This window comes from Mustela erminea, chromosome 3 (assembly GCF_009829155.1).
Source record: "Mustela erminea isolate mMusErm1 chromosome 3, mMusErm1.Pri, whole genome shotgun sequence".
Lineage (NCBI taxonomy): Eukaryota > Metazoa > Chordata > Mammalia > Carnivora > Mustelidae > Mustela > Mustela erminea.
In genome coordinates, this window is record NC_045616.1 from 70,191,795 (window position 1) to 70,210,699 (window position 18,905).

The 18,905-nt window shown below is 35.0% G+C and overlaps 1 protein-coding gene across 5 annotated transcripts in view; it reads right to left on the minus strand.

The window, feature by feature from the left end:
* Positions 1-1,540: 1,540 nt before the first annotated feature.
* Positions 1,541-18,905, minus strand: part of SREK1 (splicing regulatory glutamic acid and lysine rich protein 1) — a 44,702-nt gene continuing 27,337 nt past the window's right edge. For 4 of the 5 annotated variants that reach the window (XM_032336092.1, XM_032336094.1, XM_032336095.1 and 1 more), the window contains 5 exons: positions 16,489-16,608; positions 15,768-16,136; positions 11,734-11,829; positions 4,871-5,015; positions 1,541-3,719 (listed from right to left, as the gene is read on the minus strand). In XM_032336092.1, coding sequence (XP_032191983.1) covers positions 3,570-3,719; positions 4,871-5,015; positions 11,734-11,829; positions 15,768-16,136; positions 16,489-16,608 — 880 coding nt within the window. In that variant the 3' untranslated portion in view covers positions 1,541-3,569. The remainder of the gene's footprint in view (positions 3,720-4,870; positions 5,016-11,733; positions 11,830-15,767; positions 16,137-16,488; positions 16,609-18,905) is intronic. The other variant, XM_032336093.1, reaches the window with a different exon arrangement.

The following is an 18,905-nucleotide window of genomic DNA, read 5'->3' on the forward strand; positions in this document are numbered from 1 at the left end:
CTACTGCTTCCAGATATATAATTTAGCCCTTTTAAGAGCACTAACTTTTGAAATCTGAAAATAAACAATTTTAAATGAACATTACACTAAATAAACACTAAATACTAAAGAATACTACGTATGTAAGTAGTAAAATAAAAAATTTTTTAAAATCTCAAACATAAAGAACATGTGGAAATGACAACTTCATAACCCACTCAGTTAAAACCAGATAGTATGTTTTAGTGAAAATATAGTGATTCACTGAAATGTTAAGTTACTCAATGCATCCCTCCAAAAGGACTCATTTTAATAGTTAATTCAACTACTAAAAAAAAAAATTTTTAATCAAATCATATTATTTCTAATAGATTTTTAAATGTTTAAAAGCCTGTCACTACATATTATAATCCTTTAAATTAATATCTTCAGAGTTGACTTGGATTAAGGGCTTTTTTTTTTTAAGTTTTAAGATAAAGACAGCAACATATATATAGGAATGAATGAGGTCTTAGAAATAACTAATATCACAAATGAAGTTATTTTCTTCACAAAAAAGAAAGGATTCTAAATATGAGTTCTTATTTTTGAGCATTTCAAAATTTAAACCTCAGACATTTCTGAAGATCAACACAGTATATATAGAACCTCCTGAATATAAGAATTCTGAACAAAATCACAAGCTGATTAGTGTTTGCAATTATAAATTAATTGGATTAGATGGAGAATAATGAGACAACTGCAGAAGTTGTGGATTTATACTTGTTTTCATGTATGAAAATAGCCAGCTTATTATGAAGGCCCATCTTAATATAAATAATTCATCTCACTGCTGAAAAGAAAGAACAAGAGGATCAACAGACTTTGTCTAAAATGATGAATAGCAACACAATTCAGGAAAAGAATCTACTCTCTGTTTAATCAGGCTTAAAGAGATAATTATAGAACGGATCAAGTATAAAACGCCTGTCTTCTTGGCCTTACCTCAAGTTTTCCTGACAACATCTACCTGGATTAAAAAAAGAATAGCCTTAAAGTAAAAACAAAATGCCTTGTAGGAAAATATCAAATAAATGGAAACCTACCTGGCTCCTATAAGTGAACAAAAACAAAAAAGTCTCTCTTTCTCTCTCTCTCTCTCTCTCTCACACACACACACACATGCACACTCACACTCACTCCAATACCTCCAGGCCCTAGAAAGCTTTGCTTCCATAAGCCCATTTAAGAACATTTTTTCACTTTCTCTGGATCTCTTGTATTCCTATTCATGTCCAACTTTAACAAATCGGAGTCTTCCAAAAGCATCATCATCATTTTAAAGCTGAATATCACCAACAGGAAAAATAATTAGCAGCAAGAACCAAATTAAGTTTGTCAACTGTCAATACAGGGAACATTAAGACTCCAGAGTACAAGAAATAGCTCAAACTTTAAATGATGATTTTATAGACACCACACATTCATTCTCCAAGTCGAAATAATCACTGTGCCAACTAAAACAAGATAAACATGATAAACTAAGATGCTATTTTGAAATGCATAAACAAGTACTTTCCTCTAAAATACTTAGCTTTATTAGAGAAATGGTACTAAAAATAACAAAGATTCAAACATTTGCTCTATTCTACTTACATATTATAAATAAGACAGCTGTTGGTGCAAGACACCCACTCCTTCGCAATCTTTCCATATGCACCCAAGCATTCTTGTATCAGAATAAGCTGTTTACCAGCCAACCGTATGTGGCTGAATGATTAAAATGACCATCTATACTTTACATAGTAAAGCATTTTCAAAAATTTTAATGTACACAGTGACAAAAAGGAAAAAAAAACACAGTTATTCTGAACACATGAAGAGTAATTAAGCAGCTTCATAATCAAACCAGGCTTCATTGCAATAAGGGCAATTCTTTCCATTCTCTACCAAATACTTAAGTTTCAATAGTATTAACATTAAAAGAAAACTCAAGTTGAAACCAAGTAACTGATGTGCTACTCAGCTTCTTAAATCTATAAGTAACTCTTCCCATGAGGTAAGGCAACGGAGTAATTTGATTGTATTAGGTTGCATTAAAATAATTGATACTTGATTTTTTAAATAACATGCTAATTAAAAGGTGTAACTTTTAGGAGAACAAAACAATAATGAAAAGATATCTGAAACTATGAGTTATGGCTTTGGGGGAAAATATTAGCAATGTTGTTTTCCTACTTGCATACTTCCTGCAGAAAGTGAGCCTAAGAGTAACGAATGACCTATATTTTAAACTCAAGTAAACATATCCTTAAAACAAATAACCTCATGTGTTCTCTTTTACATAGAATTTCTGCACATCACTTATGAGAAGATGATTAAGAGGTAATAATTAAGGCCATCCAATGGAGACAACAAAAGTGTTTGCTCTGATTTAAGTAAAGAATGAACGTGCTTCATTTTCAATTATCACAGTATAAAACTGATGGTCCCAAAACTGCATTGTTGTTTTAAGCTCTAAAGTCATTCTTGAAAACAGGACTTCCCTCATGTTAGGTGAACTACATAAGAAGCTCTTCTGACATACCACTTGCACCCTTCTCTATGGGAGTGAGTAGAATATCCATCTATGTTCCATATGAACTGAGAATGACTAGCACATATAAAATTCTAGAAAACAGCATACCACATTGTAGAAGGCACTAAAGCTTCAGCTTGTGCTCCCATAGCCCATTTTGAAAACCCAGTTTTCTTTTTATAATGGCACCTTTGCCACCTACAGCTGACAACACACTGCAGTATTATTTGTAATAAGCTTGGAAATGTCAAGAAAGTTCAAAAAGAAATGTTTACTCTGTGGGGAGACCCAATGATTCTAAACACTGAATACTAATGCACTATTATTAGTATTCAACACGGGTGCTCTTCCTTTTGAGAGAGAACAGGAGCATGCATTGTCAGTTGTTTGTTAATCCACTTATTTAAGCAACTTTAGTCTGTAAAACTATTTTAACAAAAAAAAAAAACCTGTTGTCCTAAACAGTGAGCAAAAGAAAACACAATAGTGAGAATTTAACACAATCACCGTAAATCCTGTGAAGTAAATGTTAAAACTTCTTACATACTCTGCACTTACAAGGATGTATATATATTTCCACCGATTTCAAGCACATCATCAAATCTGTATATATTGAAATTTAAAAAAAAAAAAGTAAAACAATACAAAATTCAGCAACTACCATTTTTAAAAAGAGCCTCCAATGCTTATCTCCAGTCTTTAAGGATAGTACAAATTTGATTTTGATGTCCCATTTATTTTTAATGGTTCTTGGCAAACACTAACAAACCACATAACGAGTGTGTCAGCCACCATGGAAATGCACAGATTCTAGAAGATGAGGAGTCTGGGTAACACCTGTTATTTTCACGATGTCCATGCTTTATTTTCTTACTCCGGAACAAGATGGCCACACAGTCACCTAACAACTAGAAAAGCTGTTAGTTTGTATCTTTATGCTCAACTGGATTTCTTCACTGTTTAACATCTTGTTGAGAGATTTAAAAGCTTTGGATTTTATTCCAGCGTGTGTTTAGAGGTGCATTTGTCAGTCCTATACTGCTTCTGTTTTGGTAGAGAGGTTTTCTTCATTTGGCTGACAATTTCCATTTTGCTGTACTTTGTTTTCCTCGGTCCTTGGTGCATCCTTGTCATCTACTTCTTTGCCCACGCTTGCTTCTGGTTCTTTATTGTGTTCCTTCTCCTAAAGTAAGTATGAAGCCACACATTTAACATTTTTCTCAAGAATTTCCTGTTACATCTGGTTATGGATAACATATGTATTTCTGTGAACTTAGTAAAAGTAGGTATTTTCTGTCATTACCTTATCATATAAATAAGATATGCAAACATGTATCAGTGTGTCCTCCATACTTCTCATAAAATATGGAAACTGTAAATTAAATTAGAATAAAATAGTCTAGAAGAAAGTCTAGGAAGTGTTCAGTAAACATTACTGAATTGAAAAAATGGAAGAGATCTGCTGAAAGAGTTGAACAGTTCCCAAAGATGCCAGGATAGATCTGTAATCTGGATGCCCAAGAAGAAAAATTTAGAGGATGTAGAAAAAGAAATCACTATTTGTCCTAGCAAAGACTGCTCAAGAACAGTGCAATTCTGCCCTCAGCTCAAAGGAGAATTAAATGAGAACATACGGAACAATCTCTGACATCAGACATACAGAAATGCTCAAGAGGCATTATCAACGTTACTGACAATGATGATAAACCCCTACCAATGAGTAAATAAAATTGTAAGATGAAAGCTCCAAAACTCATAATTGATTTCCAAATACAAATACACTTACTGAAATAACAAAGCAATTAATGTAATTCATAAGTAAATATTTATCCCAAAAAATACCCTTACTTGGTGGAATTTGGTTTTCCATTAATTATTCTAATCCAGTAAATCTACTAATTTCAGTGTACATTACAAAACCAATGATGACAGAACTTTTGTCAGATTTGCTGAAACAAATCTATTTCAAGAATATATATATTTTTTGAGGAAAATACCCTCAACCAGAAATCTTTGTATAAAATCAAATACCTTATCATATATTGTTCCACATATAATACATGTTATGTACAAACAGTCTTATTGTATGCCATTCTAGGACTCCCTAAAGTAAGGAAAGCATATGAGTTTCAGTTAGCTCTTACCTCATCCCTTCAAAAATCCAGCTTAAAAAAGTTACCAATTGAATAAATATTAAAAGATACCAAAAACATACAAAATACCACAGCCCTCAAAAAGGTTTTGGTCTACACCTAGTCCTATGTAAAAAAAAAAAAAAAAAAAATCTCAATTATTAATTATTCAAAGCCTAAATAATGAATGCCTGCTACTTACTTTAAGTGAAGTATTGTTCTTCTCCAACTTTTCCTTTCCATCTCGGTCATTAGAGCTTTTTCTTGTAGAGCTTGATCGTTCTCTCTCTCTTCTTTCACTAATATGGTCCCTTTCTTTTTCTCTCTTTTTATCCTTCTTATTTCTGCTATAAGAATAGTGATAATATGCCAGTTAACTTCTAAGAGATTAAAGACCTACTATGTCATTGACAAAACAGTCTTCTCTAACACTAATGCACTATATGTAAGCCCATCAGTAATCTGGTCTGACCAAGTAACATAAACAGTCCTATAGCCCCACCTACTCCATTCCGTATCACAAATTAATTTTTTAAAGATGCCCAAGTCTTTTTGCAGAGGCCACCATGTGTTCACATAAACCACAATTTCGTATTTTCAATTTATTTGTTTAAGATTTATTTATCAACTGTAATGAGATTAAAATAAAACCAAATACACAAGTTTTTTACCCACCTTTTCAAAGCAAAAAATGAGTAAGCAGAAAGGAATGAAAAGGACAAAGAATTAAAGGCATCTCCCAGGGAGGACTGAATGACTGAATACCAGCAAAACTTGGAATTTCAAAATAACAGTGCTACTGTCATTGTCATTCACCATTATAAACAAGTCGTACCAATTCAAGATCAAAAGTTAAGGGAAGACTACAAGAACAAGTTCCAATGATAAAAACAATATACCCTTAGAATTAGAGAACAAAACATCGTATTTCCAATCGGAAACATAAGACTTTCTACCTTTTTATTTTTTTTTAAAGATTTTATTTATTTATTTGACAGAGAGAGATCACAAGTAGGCTGAGAGGCAGGCAGGCAGAGAGGAGGAAGCAGGCTCCCCACTAAGCAGAGAGCCCAGTGCAGGGCTCGATCCCAGGACCCTGGAATCATGACCGGAGTTGGAGGCAGAGGCTTTAACCCACTGAGTCACCCAGGCGCCCCAAGACTTTCTACTTTTAACAAGTTGGCCTTAACGTGGAATTTTAAGCTTTTTTCTCTTATTAATGAATAATTCAAAAATAAAGACAAAGACCAAGAAAACAAATAAAGACACTGGGCAAGCAGAACTAAGTACATATAAATATTTAGTATAAGAAAGGTGGCATCTCCAAATCATCGAGGAAAAGATGGGTCTTACAACTGGATTATTATTTGGTAAGTGATAAAACTCAATCAATATCTCGTATCTCATTCCACAATATATAAATAGGTCCAAATGGATGAGAAACCTAAATTTTTAAAATAAAATACAAATGCTAGAAGAAAATTTACCCACCTTTTCAAAGCAAAATTCCTGTAAGATTTTTTTTAACGACAACTAAATTCAGGTACAATAAAAGACTGATAAATTTGCCTACATAAACCTTCGCAAGGAAAAAAAATACATTACCATATTCAAAAGAAAAATGACATATTTACAACATATGTGTGCATCTTTCTACAGAATTTTTAAATATCAAGGGAACAATCACATCAAACTGAATAAAAGTCTTAGGAGTAAATTTAACCAAGGAGTCAAAAAATTTGCTGAAAAAGATGAGGACAAATAAATAGAAAGACATTCAAGTTTATGGATTGAAAAACTTAAATATTATTAAAATGGCAACAGTATCCAAAGCCACCTAGAGACTGAATGCAACCTCTATCAAAATCCCATTGCTGTTGTTGCAGAAATACAAAAACCCACCCTAAAATGCATACAGAATCTTTAAGGACATCAAACGCAAAAACAATCTTAAAAAGAATAAAGGTTGAAGGCACAGCATTCCCAACTTACTTACAAGGTACAGTAATCAAAACAGTACAGTACTATATAAGGACAGAAAATAAACCACTGGAATAGACCAGAAGACCCAGAAATAAACTCCCACATAAATGGTTCAAATGATTTCTGACAAGGATGCTAAGACCCATTCAATGGGGAAAGGACACTCTTTTCAACAAATGACATCAGGAAAACTGGATACCCACATGTACAAGAATAAAGTTGGACCATTATCTTATACTATATTAAAAAGTTAACTCAAAATAGATTGAAGACCTAAATGTGTATGCTAAGACTATAAAATTCTTAGAAGAAAACACAGGAGAAGATCTTCATGACCCTGCATTTACCAATGATTTCCTGGATAGGACGCCAAAAGCACAGGCATTGAAAGGAAAAAATAGACAAATCTGACTACATCAAAATTAAGAGCTTTTGTGAACCAAAGAATAGTATCAGGAAAATGAGAAAGCAACCCACAAAACAGGAGAGAATATTTGCAAATCATGTCTCTGGTACGAGATTAATATAAAGAATTTAGAGAACTCTCACAACTTAACAAAATACAAATACCCAATTTGGAAATGGGCAGAAAACTTGAAAAGACATGTCCCCTAAGATATATAAAATGATCAATAAAGCACACAGAAAGATGCTCAACAGGGGCACCTGGGTTGCTCAGTGAGTTAAAGCCTCTGCCTTCAGCTCAGGTCATGATCCCAGGATCATGACCCACATCAGGCTCTCTGCTCAGCACGGGGGGAGCCTGCTTCCCCCTCTCTCTGCCTGCCTCTCTGCCTACCTGTGATCTCTGTCAAGTAAATATATAAATAAAATCTTAAAAAAAAAAAAGATGCTTGACATCACTATTCATTAGAAAAACGCAAACCAAAACTACAAGATGGTACAAGATACCATTATGCACTCAGCAGAATGGCTATAATCAGAGGCAGACAATAACAAGTGTTGGTGAGAATGCAGAGAAACTGGGAGTGCTAGCACAATGCTGGTGGGAAGGTCGAATGACATAGGCACTCGGGAAAACAGTCTGGCAGTTCCTAAAAAGATAAGGAGAGGGACACCTGGCTGGTTCACTTCGTACAGCAGGTGACTAGTGCCACCCTAAGATTACTTACAAATTTAAAAAGTAAGTAAATAAGTAAATAAATTGATTCGCTGCTCTGCATACTGATTTAAAAAAAAAAAAAAAAAAGAGTGTACTCTAAGACTCAGCACTTACCAATCCCTAGGCCCGTGCTCCAGAGAAAGGAAAACAAGTGCCTACACAAAAACTTGTGAATGAATGTTCATGGAAGCATTATACATAATAGTTAGAAAATGGAAAAATACTAAGTTCATTAATTAATGAATGGATAAGTAAAACATGGTTTCATCCATTCAACGGAGTATTATTCACACAAGGAATAAGATATCAATACATGCTCTAACACGAACCTTGAAAACATTACATTTAATGTAATACAAATACAGAACACTACGCATACTGCATGAGTCCATATACCAATGTCCAGCACAGGCAAATCCACAGAGTAAGTTAGACTAGGGACTCCCAGGAGCTAGTAGGGATTAAGTGCTTATGGGTACAGGTTTCAAGTGAAAAAAATATTCTGGAATTAAGTAGCAGTGATGGTTGACGATACTATGAACCTCATTAAAAACCAGTGAGTTGCATATTTAAAGTGAATTTTATGACATGTGGATTACTTCTCAATTCAAAAAAACAACAACAAAAGAAACACCTAAGGAGCGCCTAGGTGGCTCAGTCGGTTAAGCATCTGCCTTCAGCTCCCATCATGCTCCCAGGGTCTTGGGATCGAGTCCTCCAAGAGGCACCCTACTCCACAGGGAGCCTGCTTCTCCCTCTCCCTGTCTCTCCCCCGCTTGTGTGCTCTCTGCCAAATAAATAAATAAAATCTTTTAAGTCTATATATAAATAAACCCAAGGTGTAGTTGGGGCTAGGTAGTGTCTCTCTCTCTCTCTCTCTCTCTCTCACACACACACACACACACACACACACAGTATATACATAATGTATGCTATCTTTCGTGAAGGAAGGAGTTATTCTAACCAATGCATCTGCTTAATTTTACAAAAAGAAACACAGGAAGGATAAAAACAATCGATTACTCACAGAAGGTGAATGGGGAGCAACGCACAACAAACAGGCAAAAAGTAACTTTGTGAACACAACTTTTTATCTAATTTGAGTTCCTAACTGAAAAGTTCTTTCATGAGCAAAGTATTAAAAATACATATGTGGCCCACAACTACAGTAATGCCGTCCATTATCTTCACCCTGAAACAACGCAAATAAACATAAGACCCCTACTGAGAAACATGCTCTTCTCTACATGCTGACAAAGGTTTTTATAAATTTCTCTTTTCTGTACCTATAAAACCAGGGAAAACCAACCGAAAAACTATGCCCATTCATTAAGGTAGTGAAATGAAAAATAAATACAGAGAATGCAATAACCTTCCTTTACAGCACAAAGCCAACCAGCAATGAGAGGACATAACGAAAGAAAAGACTACATTAACAAGGGCAACAACAAAAAAAGAACTAGGAATAAACTCAGAAATTGCATAAAATCTATACAAAACAAACACTGAAACATTCTTTTTTTTTTTTTTTTAAGATTTATTTATGTATTTTACAGAGAGAGAAAGAAAGAGATATCACAAGTAGGCAGAGAGGCAGGCGGAGAGAGACAGGGAAGCAGGCTCCCTGCTAAGCAGAGAGCCCGATGTGGGACTCAATCCCAGGACCCCAAGATTATGACCTGAGCCAGAGGCAGAGGCTTAACCCACTGAGCCACCCAGGTACCCACACTGAAACATTCTTAAAATAATGCTATGGATGGTTTAAGAAAGTGAAAAAGAGTCGGTATAGAAAGACTGACCATCACAAAGCTTCATTTATTAAAAAAATGAATTTATCAACGTCCCCTAAGTTAACTTTATTTCTATATTTTATTTCTATATTTTATTCAAGATTTTATTTCTAGAACCTAAACAACTGACTCTTATTTTCAAATGGGAAAAAAAAAAAAACAACACAGGTAAGAATTGTCAAAAATGCTCAAAAAACAGCAGTCGAAGTGTGGGGGAGGATCAGGCTGACTAAATGTTTAAAAAATACTACACAATTTGAGTAATTAAAAGCCTGGAGCATTGGTACATGATAATAAGTCAAACCAACCCAGGGACCGAGAAACAGACCCATTTACAGAAAGAAATATTTAATACCTGAAAAGGCAATATAACAAATCAAAGTTAGAAAAACTGAGTTTTTAATAAATGATACTGATCAAAAGAAAAGCATATGGAAAAATAAAATTGGACCCACATGCCGTATTATACATAAGGATGACCTCCTCCTAATGGATCAAAGATTTTAATACAGTAAGTAAAACCATAAAATTATAAGAAGAAACAATGGAAGGCATTTGATTATAATCTTAGAATAGAAAAGACCTAATCTGATGTGACTCAAAATCCAGAAGTCATAAAAGAAAAAATCTGAGGGGCACCTGACTGGCTCAGTCAGTAGAACATGTGACCCTCAATCTTAGGGTTTTGAGTCTGAGGCTCCACACTGGTTTTACACTCTACTTTAAAGAAAAAAAAGAAAGAAAGAAAAAGAAAAGAAAAGAAAGAGAGAAAGAAAAGAAAAAACTTGGGTAATTATAAAAAAATCAAAATCCTTTTTAAAATCAAGTCTTATAATATTTTCTGAAAAGAAATGACAAAGTAGGAATGATACCTCATATCAAATCACTAATCTCCCTAATGGGGGGGGGGGCCTGGCTGGCTCAGAAGAGCATGCAACTTCTCGATCTCAGGGTTTTGAGTTCAAGCACCATGCTGGGGGTAGAGCTTGTTAAAAACTAAAACACAAACAAAAATAAAAACAATACTTAAAAAAAAAAATCACTCTAATATAAAAAGAGCCCCTGGATATAAGGAAATTCTAAAAACAAAAAGCAGACCCCACCAAAAAATGGCCAAAGTATACCAACAATTCACAGAAAAGGAAATATATATGGCCTTCAAATATATGACGAGAAGGTCACCTTCACTATTCAGAGAAATGCAACTAAAATTACTGATTATATACTGATACAATTTCTCATCTATCACACAGTCAAAAACCCACAACTATAGTAACATAATACAGTGCAGCTGAGAGAAAACACTCTCATACATAGCCAGCTGACATGCAAACTGCTGCCAATCTATATGGAGGGCAATAAAGAAACACCTGTCCAAATTATAAACACACACAAGCTGTGACACAACACCACTTTTGGAATTTTCCCACATAACCTGCACACAATGAAGTTAAGTCCAAAGGTATTCACTATAGTACAGTACAGTAATTTATAATACAGGAAAATTAAGCAAACCCATACTACTGCAGGCTGGTTAAATAAACCAAAGTACTGCCACACAATGAAGTCCATGCAGTTCTAAAAAAGAGTAAAGCAGCACTCGCTGATGAATACATAAAGGTCTCCAGTCTGTTGACTGACAAAAAGCAAGGGCACAAGTGTTTTTTTGTGCTACCTTCTGGATAAGAAATATGAAAAGAAACTATAAATTTCAATGTTATAGATCTCTACACAAAACCAGAAGAATATACAATCCAAAAAATGAAGTCACTACTTATGGACACAGAGTAGTGCATAGGTGAACTGATGTATTACTTTTTATAGTGTTGGGATTTCTGAACATGCAAATGTGTAACATACTACTCATTCAAAATAAAAATTTCAAAAATAGATCAAGAAGAAAAATTTTCTTCCCCTGCTCCATCCTTGGATTTAGGTTTTGTTGTTGTTAAGATTTTATTTATTTATTTGACAGACAGAGCGATCACAAGTAGGCATAGAGGCAGACAGAGAGAAAGGAGGAAGCAGGCTCCCCACTGAGCAGAGAGCCCAATGCGGGGCTAGATCCCAGCACCCTGGGATCATGACCTGAGCCAAAGGCAGAGGCCTTAACCCACTGAGCCACCCACGCGCCCGCATCCTTGGATTTAGTACACACTTTCAACCTACCTCCTAGGAGACGGAGATCTAGAAGATTTCCTTTTTATAGTTTTTGATGTTCTTGGTGATCTGGAAGAACTCCTGCTCCTCCTCCTACGCCTTTCCCTGAAAATAAAAAATATATAATTTAAAAATGCAGCAATTTTAATAAAGCGCAATTCAAATACACAAAAACAAAAGGGTCCTTAAGACTCTCTAGTTAACAGTAGTCTTCAAAGACCAGTTTAAACTCATGTCCTTTAAAGAACATGTCTTTTTTTTTTTTTTTTTAAGATTGATTGATTGATTGATTTGACAGAGAGAAACACAATAAGAGAGGGAAAACAAGCAGGATGAGTGGGAGAGGGAGAAGCAGGATTCCTGCCAGGCAGGGAGTCTGATGCAGGGCTCAATCCCAGGACCCTGAGATCATGACCTGAGCTGAAGGCAGATGCCTAACGGCTGAGCCACCCAGGCCCCCAAGAACATGTTCTATTATCTAATATTACTGCAAGTCAAATTTTGAACCATAAATTTTATAGACATGAAAATATGTTCTAAGATTTCATAACAGAAAAGGGAGAAGACTCCTTTTCATCTGGTTTATTTGAACACTAATTTCCTGAATGAAAAAAAATATCAATGGATATTTCAGATTCTCTCAAGTTAAGTATGTTCTTCTCCAGGATCTAAAATATGTTCTGCTTATCCAGATCCTTTGTCCTGCATCTAACTCCTTGCTTCCCCACTGTGGATTATTTTATAGAAAGATTAAGTTGGCTTCCAAAATGTGAACTTCCCAAATTCAAGCATTTAGAATGTCTCTAAAAAATAATTTACATGAATCTGTTTTACAGAGAAATTGTTTTATCCTCCAACTTCCTACCATTTTATTGCTCTATTCATTTAAACCGAATGAACAAGTTGCTTAGACAGAAGTAAAATAGTTAAAACCTGGGGTGGCTTAAATATGAAATAAAAAATAACCACTGAATTAACAATGTTTATATTATTAAAAACTATTTTGTTTAACATGTTACCAAATAACTTTATTTATAAGTGTGGTCAACTGAGAAACAATTAATTCCAAGATGTCCATAATTCAGGGATGAGGTAGGAGGACATACTTACTATGATTAATGTGTCCAATCACCTCTCAAGGAGCTCTAATAATTAGTGGCCATATAGGTGAAAGAACCAAAACCCCTAGAATCCAAGTTCTCCACACCACCCTCAGTAAGAATATTCTATGCTAGGGGTGCCTGGGTGGCTCACTGGGTTAAGCCTATGCCTCGGCTCAGGTCATGATCCTGGGATCCTGGGATCGAGCCCCACATCAAGCTACCTGCTCTGTGGGGAGCCTGCTTCCCCTGACCCCCACCTGCCTCCCTGCCTACTTGTGATATCTCTTGTCAAATAAATAAATAAATAAATAAAATTCTAAGCTAAAGAAGCATTTTGCCTATAATAGCCAAGAACTTTGAAAATACCATCAATTCCAATTTTACCTCAAGATCTCTCCTCCATTACCCAATTTTATCCCAAAACACCCCAAAATTATACTTCCTGACTAATGTGTAAATTAGGGAAAGACATTCCATTCAGTCTGTGACATTCTGTAACAGCTCAGTATAAGTACCACAAATACTTATTTCATAGTATGAGAATATCAATGTATCTTAGACTTTGTTTACCCTCAAAATAGTTCCACTGTGACCAGTTTTGACTGTTTAACTTTGTTCAGGAAGCACTGTGTACAGATAGACATCTAGTAACTAACAGCTGATGATAATGAGAGCTAAGTCTGGACAGACAGCAATCCAGAACACCAATTAGGTGAGCAAGAGGCAGTCAGGGGTAGTAAAAGGAACTGTAGTTGGTTACACTTAGATTTAAATTTTAGTTCTACCACTTACCAGTTGCATGACTAGGGCCATATTACTTAACCTGAGTTTCAGTTTTTCCAACTGGAAAATCGGGTTAATAACTAAGCTTGATAGTGCTGTTATGAGGATTTAGGATGATACCTGTAAGTACCACACACGGTGTCCTGCACATACTCAGTGTCAATATTTTCTTTCTCCTCACTAGCTTTATTGCTTGTTACTTAAAATACTATGAAAGTTGTAGAAGTATCAAAATTTAAAAATGTAGGTTAGGGGCACCTGGGTGGCTCAGTGGATTAAGCCGCTGCCTTCGGCTCAGGTCATGATCTCAGTGTCCTGGGATGGAGCCCCGCATCGGGCTCTTTGCTCAGCGGGGAGCCTGCTTCTCTCTCTCTCTCTGCCTGACTCTCTGCCTACTTATGATCTCTCTCTCTCTCTGTCAAACAAATAAATAAAAAATCTTTTGAAAAAATTTTTTAAAAATTTAAAAAAAATTAAAATGTAGATTAGAGGACAATGTTGAAAATAAAATGCCACATACCCTATTTTTCTGAGCCATGAAAATGTTTCCTGTTTACTAAACAAATCAGAGCACATAAAAAACAGGAAAATGCTAAAAGATGACAAATTATAACTCTTCACCAAGCTCTTATGAAAGCACAAAACATACCAAACTTCTGAACCTTTAGAAACTAGTGTTAGTTAGCCTTTCTTTTCCAGGCCCCAGAGGTTAGTTAATATATTTAGGAATGTATGTAAACATCTCAACTTCCTTAAATGTCAAGTAACTTAAAATGGCCCCCTACAAAACTAAACATTTCAAAGTCATCTAAAAAGTAAATTCAACTGAAATTAAAAGGAACCAAAACATTGTTTTCTGTTATGAAGGGCAATACTTAAATGATCACATAAACACAAAAGAAGGTGTGACAGACAATCAATAAAATCACTGTGCAGCAAAAGAATAGTTGCAAGGCTTGACTGAGGTCCACAGCAAAGAAGCTAAGTTAATTCTTCAGTTTCTGGTTCAATGTGCTGAAATACAACAGTGGTCTGTTTACAAACACTATTACTTTCAATTTTATGCTTCTACAGTAGTTTCTTAAAGCAGGTACCAAGTTCTGATTAGCGAATTCTCAAACAAAATCTCTTAAAAAGAAGAAAAAGAACTACCATATTTCTAATATGGAAGTGCAGAGCAGATGGAATACCTCCCCTAAGCCGTGGTATTATCACACTTGGAAACCATGATACTAATAGTCTTCTCACAGACTTACTATGGCAATTAAGGCCAGTCATGAAAAATTGTGCCAAAACAAAATCTGACACTTGGTAAAGCATTCAACAAACGCCTGCAATTATCTTGTATTACCTAACCAAAGACTGGTATATTAAGAACAAGCTACTAGAACACAAAGTTAGAAAAACGGGAAATACGCATTCATCTCCAATCACCTTTTATGAAAAACCAAGTTTAAAAGTCATAAAAACTTGCTAAAATAGGTGTTTTGTTTAGTATTTTTAAGATCTACTTTTAAAAAAATTAAAAACTCCCATTTACTCAGTTACTATATCATGTGGAATAATGGATATAGGTTTAGATAATCTTGAATCAAGGAAGGTCTAGGTCTTCTTTTTGCAGCTGTTACTATGGCAACGTGCTGCCACCTGGTGGCAGTGTACTTATTAATAGACGGAACAGTCCTAAGAAAAAAGGAAAATCTTAACATTGACAGATCAAGGAAAACAAAAATTTAAAAGTCATGCACTCAACAAAACAGAGCAGTAAAAACAAATGAAATTTTAATAAGCATTCTGAATATGAAAATTTACCAAGAGGTTAAAAAGAAGGGCAGGGGAAAGAAAAAAGGCAACCTTGTCCTTGCCATCTCATCCTCCAAGAAAATAAGCAGCAGCAGTCACTGTTTTATACCAGGGATTACAAAGGATAGTTAAAACTTTTCGAATTGCCCAATTATCATCTCTTCCACCTCACAGATTCTAATACTGTGGCAAGTGCTCTATTAGAGAAATGTTTATTCTGCAATTAAAGGGCAACGTTCTGGTATTATTGTACTGTTTTCACTTATGTAGAATAACCTCTTCCCCTTGGTTAAAATTCAGATTCTCATTTGTTATCAGTAAACCCCTTCGTAAAAATTTTAAGCATTATCAAACCTGCTGGAACTACGAGATCTTCTTGATGCATTGTAACTTCTGGGTGGTGTTCTGGATTTTTTATCCTTCTTTCTTTTGTCATCTATCTCTTTGGATCGGTCCTTGTCTCGTTCCTTTTCTTTGTCCTGTTCCTTGTCCTTGTCTCGCTCCTTGTCATGTTCTTTTTCCCGCTCTCTCTCTCTGTCCTTTTCCTTGTCTTTATCCCGGTCTTTTTCCCGTTCTTTATCCCGGTCTTTGTTTTTACCTCGTTCCTTTTCTTTTTCACGTTCCTTCTCCCTCTCTCTCTCTTTTTCCCTTTCCTTTTCTCTATCTTTTTCTTTCACTCTTTCCTTTTCCTTGATCTTTTCTCGGGTGTCTTTTCTCTTGTCCCTTTAAAAACAAAAATAAATAAATAAATTCACAACTAAAATTATTCTACTCCCCAAAAAGGACCTCCCTTTCTTCAACAAAACAACTTATACTAGCTTATAATACATGATAATTTCTATATAACCCAGGTGTACATGAGGCTGTTAGATGAAACAGTTACCCAGTTTAATTACATATTTTAGAAACCTCATGAGTCATTCTGATCATCAGATTCCAATCAATGGCAATCAATATTAATCACTACTAAAGCAATAAAAAATATTAAATGTCTCTCATTAAAACCCTAAACCACAATAATTTTTTAACAAATGAAGCCATGAGAAAAATTACCGCTAATTTCCCCAAGACTCACCGTGAACGTGAACGACTCCTTGATTTCCGTCTCTCCCTTGATTTAGAGCGTTTTTTATGTGGGCTCTTGGATCTACGTCTGTCTTTTTGTCTTGAACGTGATCTATTATGGGATCTACTCCTAAAGAAAAACAAGTTGTTAGAATGTCAAAACTTACTCTTACAATTTTAATTTTTAAAAATTTAAGATGTCTTTCAAGTAAGAAAATTTTAAAACTGATCCCAACAGTATCTGTATTTTAAAATTCTCTATTATATAACGCCTCAGTCAGATTATTTGCAATAAATTATTTATTAGCAACTTTACCAAACACTTCATTTTCAGAATACAGAGAAAGAAATTACATTATTTTCTATGTCAGACTGAAGCTATTATTTCCAAGTGTGGCTTTCCCATGCTAATTATTATATGCCTGTTACCATATGACTTCTCCCACAGAACAAGTTTTATACTATAAATTAAACTCTTAACTTGCATGTAATTGAACTGCTAATGGTGATACTTTGACAAACAGTGGTTTTCTGGCTCAAGAGTTTCTCTAGCTGGCAGTGTGATGTCTGTCATAACATATATTAAGAATGTGTAAGGAAGCACAGTACTAATTACACTGCTAGTATGACAGGAAAATAAACATTACTCATGAGTTGAAGCTACAGATAATTAAATGCTGGATCTGTAAGACCTCTTGATTTTATAACTACATAAACATAGCTCTTAAAAGAAACCTTTTTTTTTCTTTTTAAATATTTATTTATTTGATATGTAACAAGAGTGAGAGAGAGAGAGAAAGTGTGTACAAGCTCTGGGAACAGCAGGCAGAGGGAGAAGCAGACGAGCAGGGAGCCTGATGTGGGCCTCAATCCCATGATACCAGGATCATGACCTGAGCCGAGGGCAGACGCTTAACAGACTGAGCCACTCAGGCACCGCCCCCCGCCTTTTTAAGATTTTTATTTGAATGTGAGCACAAGAGGGGGAGGGAGGGGTTGAGGAGAGGAAGAAGCAGACTCAGGGAGCCCAATGTGGAGCTCAAATCCAGGACTCTGAGATCATGACTTGAGCCAAAAGCACACACTTAACCGACTGAGCCACCCAGGTGCCCCTAAAAAAAACCCTTTATTACTAGAATTCTTGCAAGAAAAATAAAGGTTACTTCAATTCTGAAATTCTATAGGCTCCTTATTCCCACTGAAATAGTGCTTATATATTGTAATTTTTATCCTAGTAACTATCAAAATATAACAAAACTGAATGCACAGACATAGTGACAAGACTCACCAGCTCTGGAGCAAAACAATCTGGTTCTGACACTCAGCTCTGCCACATACTAGCTGTGAGAACTCTGGCTACTCGCTTACCCTCGCACTAAGCCTAGTTTCTTCATCTACAAAGTTGGAGAATCAAACCTTTATCGCCTAGGGGTGTCATGAGGACTGAATCAGGTGATGCATGAACGAATGCCTAGCTGTGTCAGGCACAGAGTAAATGTTCAAAATTCTTAATTTTCAAGATCATCAGCATTAACAATTAACATAAATGAAAACTTTAAGTTACAGCTTTATTCCAAGGAGATCAAATGAACTTCCACAAGTATGCTTTATATAATTAAAATTCATCTTGATAGTCATGTTTTCATGATTTAAGTTAAAGCAAAGATCTATAAAAGAAATACATACAGTTAAATGCTTGTGGTATGCTAAGAAGCCAGAAAAATCTCAAGACAATTTTCAATGAATAATGAAATCCTGTTTTTTTAAACACATTTTCAGTACCTAAAATGTTTCCCAACAGCTAATTTTCAACTGAACCACTTATTTATTTTATGGCTTTAAAAATTATACATTTATGGTATTGAAAATACCATATTTTTAATAGAGAAAGATAAGCCAGTTTGCTGAAATCTTTAATAACTCAAGAGATAAAGGGTCGTGTGCTAGGTATTAAGGCAAAACTGCAAAACTTAAGCCATTTTTAATCCATTTACAGACATCCACATGAGGGGAATGTTTTATAAGGCCTTTGCTTCTACGTACTTAATAGAAAGTCTTTACATTTTTGTTCTAGTTAACTTGCTAAAAATATACATAGTAATTTTGTTTTCCTCAAACACTGCTTTCCAACCTTAATTAAGCAAAGAAACACCTTTTAAAAAATTAGATATAGCCTTAGCAAGAATTAATTTTAAAAACACTGATCATTTGGATTCCCACCTTACCCTACAGGTCCTCAGAGTTTCAAAGTCCCAAGAGTAATCACTATATTTTAATTTTGACATTAAAAACTATCACGTCCCTATTTCATCCACTAGTCACCTCCAAACAAGTGTTCTGATTAGGAATGCAAAAAGCTTCAAGTCAAGAGCAAATCTAATCCAACCAAAGAGAAAGACTTGAGTTATCATCAGGAGATCTCATTTT